We start from the raw sequence: 10228 nt of genomic DNA on the forward strand, positions 1-10228 counted from the left end.
GGTGAGCGGAGCGTTGATTGGTGGAAGCCAGGGGGGGAGGGAGCGCCGCACTGTGATTGGTGGAGAGCTGGTGAGCGGCGCGTTGATTGGTGGAAGCCAGGGGGGAGGGAGCGCCGCGCTGTGATTGGTCCTGCTGCAGGCGGCTGCCGTCTGATTGGTGCGTGGGGTGGGGGGGTGGTGGCCGCGTCGTGCCATTGGCTGGCCGGGGGTCCACGTGGGTCTGGGAGTGCGGGGGGGGGGGGCTGGTCGATTGGTGGACGGTCCTGATTGGCTGTAATGGGGAAAGGGGGCGAAGGAGGGGAGCGCTGTGATTGGCGGAGAGCGGGAGGCGGGGCAGAGAGGGAGATGGCGGCGGTGCGCTCGGTGTCGGTGAGAAGCGAACCCCCGGGGGGGGGGGACCCTAAATCCCGGGGTCACAGGGTCAGGGGGCAAAGGGCAGCTCACCCACCCACCCGGGGAACCTTCCAGAAGGAATTCCTTCCTTTCTCGGTTTAACTTCTCCCCTTCCCCTTAAATACAGTGAGTTGGTACAGTCCAACCCCCCTCCCCCTCCCCCGGGGGTCCGTGGTGGGTCACCCCCAATCCCCCCCTCCCTTGGTCCCCGTGGTGTTGGTACGGTCCAATCCCCCCCTCCCCCGGGGGTCCGTGGTGTTGGTAAGGTCCAATCCCCCCCTCCCTTGGTCCCCGTGGTGTTGGTACGGTCCAATCCCCCCCTCCCTCGGTCCCCGTGGTGTTGGTACGGTCCAATCCCCCCCCTCCCCCGGGGGTCCGTGGTGGGTCACCCCCAATCCCCCCCCTCCCTCGGCCCCCGTGGTGTTGGTATGGTCCAATCCCCCCCCTCCCTCGGTCCCCGTGGTGGGTCACCCCCAATCCCCCCCTCCCTCGGCCCCCGTGGTGTTGGAGCGGTCCAATCCCCCCCTCCCTCAGTCCCCGTGGTGTTGGTACGGTCCAATCCCCCCCTCCCTCGGTCCCCGTGGTGTTGGTACGGTCCAATCCCCCCCTCCCTCGATCCCCGTGTTGTTGGTACACCCCCAATCCCCCACTCCCTCGGTCCCCGTGGTGTTGGTACACCCCCAATCCCCCCCTCCCTCGGTCCCCGTAGTGGGTCGCCCCCAATCAATCCCCCCCTCCCTCGGTCCCCGTGGTGTTGGTACACCCCCAATCCCCCCCTCCCTCGGTCCCCGTGGTGTTGGTACACCCCCAATCCCCCCCTCCCTCGGTCCCCGTGGTGTTGGTACACCCCCAATCCCCCCCCTCCCTCGGTCCCCGTGGTGTTGGTGCGGTCCAATCCCCCCCCCCCTCGGTCCCCGTGGTGTTGGTACACCCCCAATCCCCCCCTCCCTCGGTCCCCGTAGTGGGTCGCCCCCAATTCCCCCCTCCCTTGGTCCCCGTGGTGTTGGTACACCCCCAATCCCCCCCTCCCTCGGTCCCCGTGGTGTTGGTACACCCCCAATCCCCCCCTCCCTCGGTCCCCGTAGTGGGTTGCCCCCAATCCCCCCCTCCCTCGGTCCCCGTGGTGTTGGTACACCCCCAATCCCCCCCCCTCCCTCGGTCCCCGTGGTGTTGGTACACCCCCAATCCCCCCCTCCCTCGGTCCCCGTGGTGTTGGTACACCCCCAATCCCCCCCTCCCTCGGTCCCCGTGGTGTTGGTACACCCCCAATCCCCCCCCCTCCCTCGGTCCCCGTGGTGTTGGTACACCCCCAATCCCCCCCCTCCCTCGGTCCCCGTGGTGTTGGTACACCCCCAATCCCCCCCCTCCCTCGGTCCCCGTGGTGTTGGTACACCCCCAATCCCCCCCCCCTCCCTCCCTCCCTCGGTCGATCGCCCCGCTGCGGTTTTGTGAATGAAACGTTAACACTCGGTGCCTGATGTGTGTTGTGTGTTTTTTTCCCCCCCCCTCCCCCCGGCAGGGTTTGGTGGGCCTGGTAACCGGCGGGGCCTCGGGGCTGGGCCGGGCCACAGCCGAGCGACTGGTGCAGCAAGGAGCCAGCGCCGTGATCCTCGACCTGCCCACGTCCGACGGGGCCAGTGTGGCCAAGGCACTGGGCGAGCGATGTGCCTTCGCACCAGCGACGTAAGGACACGGAGTGTGGGGGAGCGCAGAACAGCGCTACTTGGTCGTACAGACTGAAAGTCGGAGCAGGAGGAGGCCTTTCAGCATGGTTATCTGAAAGGGAAATCACATTTGACAAATTTGCTGGAGTTCTTTGAGGATGTAACGGACAGGGTGGATAAGGGGGAACCAGTGGATGTGGTGTATTTGGATTTCCAGAAGGCATTTGACAAGGTGCCACATGAAAGGTTACCGCACAAGATAAAAGTTCACGGGGTTGGGGGGTAATATATTAGCATGGGTAGAGGATTGGCTAACGAACAGAAAGTCGGGATAAATGGTTCATTTTCCAATTGGCAAATGACAATAGTGGGGTGCCACAGGGATCGGTGCTGGGGCCCCAACTATTTACAATCTATAGTAATAAGTTGGATGAAGGGACGGAGTGTAATGCAGCCAAGTTTGCTGACTATACAAAGATAGGTGGGAGAGCAACGTGTGAGGCGGACACACAAAATCTGCAAAAGGATAGAGACAGGCTCAGTGAGTGGGCAAACATTTGGCAGATGGAGTATAATGTTGGAAAGTGTGAGATTTGGTTGGAAAAATCAAAGAGCAAGTTATTATTTAAATGGAGAAAGATTGCAAAGTGCCGCAGTACAGCGGGACCTGGGGGTTACTTGTGCATGAAACACAAAAGGTTAGTGTGCAGGTACAGCAAGTGATCAGGAAGGCCAGTGGTATCTTGGCCTTTGTTGCAAAGGGGATGGAGTATAAAAGCAGGGAAGTCTTGCTCCAGTTATACAGGGTATTGGTGAGGCCACACCTGGAGTACTGCGTGCAGTTTTGGTCCCTCAGTACCGCCCCTCCGACAGTGCGGGGCTCCCTCAGTACCGCCCCTCCGACAGTGCGGCGCTCCCTCAGTACCGCCCCTCCGACAGTGCGGCACTCCCTCAGTACCGCCCCTCCGACAGTGCGGCGCTCCCTCAGTACCGCCCCTCCGACAGTGCGGCGCTCCCTCAGTACCACCCCTCCTACAGTGCGGCGCTTCCTCAGTTCCGACAGTGCGGCGCTCCTCAGTACCGCCCCTCGGACAGTGCGGCGCTCCCTCCGTACCGCCCCTCGGACAGTGCGGCGCTCCCTCAGTACCGCCCCTCCGACAGTGCGGTGCTCCCTCAGTACTGCCCCTCCGACAGTGAGGCGCTCCCTCAGTACTGCCCCTCCGACAGTGCGGGGCTCCCTCAGTACTGCCCCTCCGACAGTGCGGCGCTCCCTCCGTACCGCCCCTCCGACAGTGCGGGGCTCCCTCAGTACCGCCCCTCCGACAGTGAGGCGCTCCCTCAGTACTGCCCCTCCGACAGTGAGGCGCTCCCTCAGTACTGCCCCTCCGACAGTGCGGCGCTCCCTCAGTACCGCCCCTCCAACAGTGCATCTCGACCTCATTCTCCTGCTTCTCTCCCCCTCAGGTCACCTCGGAGTCGGACGTTAAGAGCGCTGTAGCCCTGGCGAGGGAGAAGTTTGGACGCCTGGACATCGCGGTGAACTGCGCTGGGATCGCAGTGGCCGCCAAGACCTACAACTTCAAGAAGGAGATCATGCACAATCTCGAAGACTTTCAGAGAGTGATCCTCGTAAGCACTGACCAATCGGCAGGGTGGGATTAGACTGGGTGGGATATTAAAGGGGGGAGAGTGGGATTAGACTGGGTGGGATATTAAAGGGGGAGTGAGGGGGAGAGGGGGATTAGACTGGGTGGGATATTAAAGGGGGAGAGGGGGATTAGACTGGGTGGGATATTAAAGGGGAGAGTGGGATTAGACTGTGTGGGATATTAAAGGGGAAGTGAGGGGGAGAGGGGGATTAGACTGGGTGGGATATTAAAGGGGGAGTGAGGGGGAGAGGGGGATTAGACTGGGTGGGATATTAAAGGGGGAGAGGGGGATTAGACTGGGTGGGATATTAAAGGGGAGAGTGGGATTAGACTGTGTGGGATATTAAAGGGGGGAGTGAGGGGGAGAGTGAGATTAGACTGGGTGGGATATTAAAGGGGGAGAGTGGGATTAGACTTGGTGGGATATTAAAGGGTGCAGGGAGTGAGAGGGAGAGTGGGATTAGACTGGGTGGGTTATTAAAGGGGGAAGTGAGGGGGAGAGTGGGATTAGACTGGGTGGGATATTAAAGGGGAGAGTGAGGGGGAGAGGGGGATTAGACTGGGTGGGATATTAAAGGGGGGAGTGAGGGGGAGAGTGGGATTAGACTGGGTGGGATATTAAAGGGGAGAGTGGGATTAGACTGGGTGGGATATTAAAGGGGAGAGTGGGATTAGACTGGGTGGGATATTAAAGGGGGAGAGTGGGATTAGACTGGGTGGGATATTAAAGGGGAGAGTGGGATTAGACTGGGTGGGATATTAAAGGGGAGAGTGGGATTAGACTGGGTGGGATATTAAAGGGGGAGAGTGGGATTAGACTTGGTGGGATATTAAAGGGTGCAGGGAGTGAGAGGGAGAGTGGGATTAGACTGGGTGGGTTATTAAAGGGGGGAGAGTGGGATTAGACTGGGTGGGATATTAAAGGGGAGAGTGAGGGGGAGAGGGGGATTAGACTGGGTGGGATATTAAAGGGGGGAGTGAGGGGGAGAGTGGGATTAGACTGGGTGGGATATTAAAGGGGGGAGTGGGATTAGACTGGGTGGGATATTAAAGGGGGGGGAGTGAGGGGAGAATGGGATTAGATTGGTTTCACTGACTGGACTCTCTCTCTCTCTCTCTCTCTCTCTCTCTCTCTTCCCCCCCCCCCCATCCCGGCAGGTGAACATCGCGGGAACCTTCAACGTGATCCGAATTGCGGCGGGCGAGATGGGAAAGAATGAGCCTAACGCGGACGGTCAGAGGGGCGTTGTGATCAACACCGCGAGCATTGCGGCCTACGACGGACAGGTAGTTACCCGAACAGCCAGAACAGAAGTACATCAGGAATAGGAGCAGGAGTCGGCCATTCAGCCCCTCGAGCCTGCTCCCCCATTTAATACGACCATGGCTGATCCGATCATGGACTCGGCTCCACTTCCCTGCCCGCCCCCTTATCCCCTTATCGGTTAAGAAACTGTCTATCTCTGTCTTAAATATATTCAATGTCCCGGCTTCCACAGCTCTCTGAGGCAGCGAATTCCACAGATTTACAACCCGCTGAGAGAAAAAATTCCTCCTCATCTCAGTTTTAAATGGGCGGCACCTTATTCTAAGACCATGTCCCCTAGTTCTAGTCTCCCCCATCAGGGGAAACATCCTCTCTACATCCACCTTGTCAAGCCCCCCTCATAATCTTATACGTTCCGATAAGATCACCTCTCATTCTTCTGAACTCCAATGAGTAGAGGCCCAACCTACTCAACCTTTCCTCATAAGTCAACCCCTCATCCCCGGAATCAACCGAGTGAACCTTCTGTGAACTGCCTCCAAAGCAAGTATATCCTTTCGTAAATATGGAAAGTTGGTGGGAGTTGTGTACAGACCTCCAAACAGTAGTAGTGATGTTGGGGAGGGCATCAAACAGGAAATTAGGAGTGCATGCAATAAAGGTGCAGCAGTTATAATGGGTGACTTTAATGTGCACATAGATTGGGCTAGCCAAACTGGAAGCAATACGGTGGAGGAGGATTTCCTGGAGTGCATAAGGGATGGTTTTCTAGACCAATATGTCGAGGAACCAACTAGGGGGGAGGCCATCTTAGACTGGGTGTTGTGTAATGAGAGAGGATTAATTAGCAATCTCATTGTGCGAGGCCCCTTGGGGAAGAGTGACCATAATATGGTGGAATTCTGCATTAGGATGGAGAATGAAACAGTTAATTCAGAGACCATGCTCCAGAACTTAAAGAAGGGTAACTTTGAAGTTATGAGGCGTGAATTGGCTAAGATAGATTGGCGAATGATACTTAAGGGGTTGACTGTGGATGGGCAATGGCAGACATTTAGAGACCGCATGGATGAATTACAACAATTGTACATTCCTGTCTGGCGTAAAAATAAAAAAGGGAAGGTGGCTCAACCGTGGCTATCAAGGGAAATCAGGGATAGTATTAAAGCAAAGGAAGTGGCATACAAATTGGCCAGAAATAGCAGCGAACCTGGGGACTGGGAGAAATTTAGAACTCAGCAGAGGAGGACAAAGGGTTTGATTAGGGCAGGGCAAATGGAGTACGAGAAGAAGCTTGCAGGGAACATTAAGGCGGATTGCAAAAGTTTCTATAGGTATGTAAAGAGAAAAAGGTTAGTAAAGACAAACGTAGGTCCCCTGCAGTCAGAATCAGGGGAAGTCATAACGGGGAACAAAGAAATGGCAGACCAATTGAACAAGTACTTTGGTTCAGTATTCACTAAGGAGGACACAAACAACCTTCCGATATAAAAGGGGTCAGAGGGTCGAGTAAGGAGGAGGAACTGAGGGAAATCCTTATTAGTCGGGAAATTGTGTTGGGGAAATTGATGGGATTGAAGGCCGATAAATCCCCAGGGCCTGATGGACTGCATCCCAGAGTACTTAAGGAGGTGGCCTTGGAAATAGCGGATGCATTGACAGTCATTTTCCAACATTCCATTGACTCTGGATCAGTTCCTATCGAGTGGAGGGTAGCCAATGTAACCCCACTTTTTAAAAAAGGAGGGAGAGAGAAAGCAGGGAATTATAGACCGGTCAGCCTGACCTCAGTAGTGGGTAAAATGATGGAATCAATTATTAAGGATGTCATAGCAGCGCATTTGGAAAATGGTGACATGATAGGTCCAAGTCAGCATGGATTTGTGAAAGGGAAATCATGCTTGACAAATCTTCTGGAATTTTTTGAGGATGTTTCCAGTAGAGTGGACAAGGGAGAACCAGTTGATGTGGTATATTTGGACTTTCAGAAGGCTTTCGACAAGGTCCCACACAAGAGATTAATGTGCAAAGTTAAAGCACATGGGATTGGGGGTAGTGTGCTGACGTGGATTGAGAACTGGTTGTCAGACAGGAAGCAAAGAGTAGGAGTAAATGGGGACTTTTCAGAATGGCAGGCAGTGACTAGTGGGGTACCGCAAGGTTCTGTGCTGGAGCCCCAGCTGTTTACATTGTACATTAATGATTTAGACGAGGGGATTAAATGTAGTATCTCCAAATTTGCGGATGACACTAAGTTAGGTGGCAGTGTGAGCTGCGAGGAGGATGCTATGAGGCTGCAGAGTGACTTGGATAGGTTAGGTGAGTGGGAAAATGCATGGCAGATGAAGTATAATGTGGATAAATGTGAGGTTATCCACTTTGGTGGTAAAAACAGAGACACAGAATATTATCTGAATGGTGACAGATTAGGAAAAGGGAAGGTGCAACGAGACCTGGGTGTCATGGTACATCAGTCATTGAAGGTTGGCATGCAGGTACAGCAGGCGGTTAAGAAAGCAAATGGCATGTTGGCCTTCATAGCGAGGGGATTTGAGTATAGGGGCAGGGAGGTGTTACTACAGTTGTACAGGGCCTTGGTGAGGCCACACCTGGAGTATTGTGTACAGTTTTGGTCTCCTAACTTGAGGAAGGACATTCTTGCTATTGACGGAGTGCAGCGAAGATTCACCAGACTGATTCCCGGGATGGTGGGACTGACCTATCAAGAAAGACTGGATCAACTGGGCTTGTATTCACTGGAGTTCAGAAGAGTGAGAGGGGACCTCATAGAAACGTTTAAAATTCTGACGGGTTTGGACAGGTTAGATGCAGGAAGAATGTTCTCAATGTTGGGGAAGTCCAGAACCAGGGGTCACAGTCTAAGGATAAGGGGTAAACCATTTAGGACCGAGATGAGGAGAAACTTCTTCACCCAGAGAGTGGTGAACCTGTGGAATTCTCTACCACAGAAAGTAGTTGAGGCCAATTCACTAAATATATTCAAAAGGGAGTTAGATGAAGTCCTTACTACTCGGGGGATCAATGGCGAGAAAGCAGGAATGGGGTACTGAAGTTTCATGTTCAGCCATGAACACATTGAATGGCGGTGCAGGCTCGAAGGGCCGAATAGCCTACTCCTGCACCTATTTTCTATGTTTCTATGAAACCAAAACTGCACGCAGTACTCCAGGTGTGGCCTCACCAATACCCTGTATAACTGGAGCAAGACTTCCCTGCTTTTATACTCCGTCCCCTTTGCAATAAAGGCCAAGATACCATTGGCCTTCCTGATCACTTGCTGTACCTGCATACTAACCTTTTGTGTTTCATGCACAAGTAACCCCCAGGTCCCGCTGTACTGCGGCACTTTGCAATCTTTCTCCATTTAAATAATAACTTGTTCTTTGATTTTTTTCTGCCAAAGTGCATGACCTCACACTTTCCAACATTATACTCCATCTGACAAATTTTTGCCCACTCACTGAGCCTGTCTGTGTCCTTTTGCAGATTCTTTGTGTCCTCCTCACACATTGCTTTTCCTCCCATCTTTGTATCGTCAGCAACTTGACAACATTACACTCGGTCCCTTCTTCCAAGTCGTTAACATTATGAGGGGCCTGGATAGAGTGGATAGGATGGACCTGTTTCCCTTGGCAGAGGGGTCAACAACCAGGGGGCAGAGATTGAAAGTAATTGGGGGGGAGGTTTAGAGGGGGCTTGAGGGGAAATGTCTTCACCCAGAGGGTGGTGGGGGTCTGGGGTGGAACTCACGGCCTGAAAGGGCGGTAGAGGCAGAAACCCTCACCACATTTGGACGTGCGCTCACAGCGCCGTAACCCACAGGGCTACGGACCCAGAGCGGGAAAGTGGGATTAGGCCGGGGATGGCTCTTGGTCGGCCGGCACAACGCGGACACGATGGGCCGCAATGGCCTCCTTCCCGCCCGGTAAATTCCTCTGATTGTATAAGGCCTTGGAGAGGGTGCGGAGGAGATTGACCAGAATGGTCCCAGGGCTGAGGGCCTTCAGTGACGTGGAAAGGCTGAAGGAGTGTTCTGCGAGGCGCACGAGAAGGTTAAGGGGGAGATGTGATAGAGGAGTTCACAATTATGAGGGGCTTTTGCTGGAGTCGGTTGGGAGACGCTGGTCCCAGGGGCAGGAGGGTTGGTAACCAGAGGGACACAGATTGACGATAATTGATCGACTGAACCATTTACGTTGTTTCTCTCTCTCTCTCTCTCTCCCTCTCCCTCCCCACAACCGAACGCAAGGTGGGTCAGGCAGCTTATGCAGCTTCCAAAGGTGGTATCGTGTCCATGACTCTGCCCATCGCTCGCGACCTGGCACCACAGGGCATCCGGGTGGTCACCATCGCCCCAGGTACGTTCCGCGCGAAGGGGGAAGCTGGGGCGAGGGAGGGCAGGGGCTGGGAGAATGGGGGAGGGGGACAGAGGAAACGGAGAGCGGGTGGGTGGGATATTAAAGGGTACGGGGAGCGAGCAGGAGAGTGGGATTAACGTCACATCCGAAATACTGCCCCTCCGACAGTGCGGCACTCCCTCGGTACTGCCCCTCCGACAGTGCGGCACTCCCTCGGTACTGCCCCTCCGACAGTGCGGCACTCCCTCGGTACTGCCCCTCCGACAGTGCGCCGCTCCCTCAGTACCGCCCCTCCGACAGTGCGCCGCTCCCTCAGTACCGCCCCTCCGACAGTGCGGCACTCCCTCAGTACTGCCCCTCCGACAGTGCGGGGCTCCCTCAGTACTGCCCCTCCGACAGTGCGGCGCTCCCTCAGTACTGCCCCTCCGACAGTGCGGCGCTCCCTCAGTACTGCCCCTCCGACAGTGCGGCGCTCCCTCAGTTGGGGGCTTTAACCCACGACCTCCTGACTCCGAGGCGAGTGCAAGACCCACTGAGACAGGCCTGGCACCGGAGACTGGGAGGGAGGGGAATCACTGGGAAAGAATGATTTACTGTGGGAGGGGTTGGGAGGAAGGGCAGTGTGCCGGACAGTGAAGGGGCCTGAGGAGTGACCATCGATGGAAGGTCTCGCCACAGTAGGTGCAGGTCAGCGAGAGGGTGTGTGTTCAGTGGGAGGGGTGGAATGTGGTTAAATACTTTTTAATTCTGATCATTTATTTTCCTTTCTGTTCTCTCTCTCCCTCCCCCCCTCTCTCTCTATCTCTCCCCCCTCCCCCCTCTCTCTCCCGCCTCTCCCTCCCCCTCCCTCTCCCTCCCCCTCCCTCTCCCTCCCCC

General features: G+C 55.4%; 1 protein-coding gene across 1 annotated transcript in view; it reads left to right on the forward strand.

The window, feature by feature from the left end:
- Positions 1–299: 299 nt before the first annotated feature.
- Positions 300–10228, forward strand: part of hsd17b10 (hydroxysteroid (17-beta) dehydrogenase 10) — a 10552-nt gene continuing 623 nt past the window's right edge. Inside the window, 5 exon segments of the mRNA XM_070869048.1 lie at positions 300–369; positions 1913–2089; positions 3522–3686; positions 4865–4993; positions 9244–9381. Coding sequence (XP_070725149.1) covers positions 346–369; positions 1913–2089; positions 3522–3686; positions 4865–4993; positions 9244–9381 — 633 coding nt within the window. The 5' untranslated portion in view covers positions 300–345.

Source organism: Pristiophorus japonicus, chromosome 32 (genome assembly GCF_044704955.1).
Source record: "Pristiophorus japonicus isolate sPriJap1 chromosome 32, sPriJap1.hap1, whole genome shotgun sequence".
Lineage (NCBI taxonomy): Eukaryota > Metazoa > Chordata > Chondrichthyes > Pristiophoridae > Pristiophorus > Pristiophorus japonicus.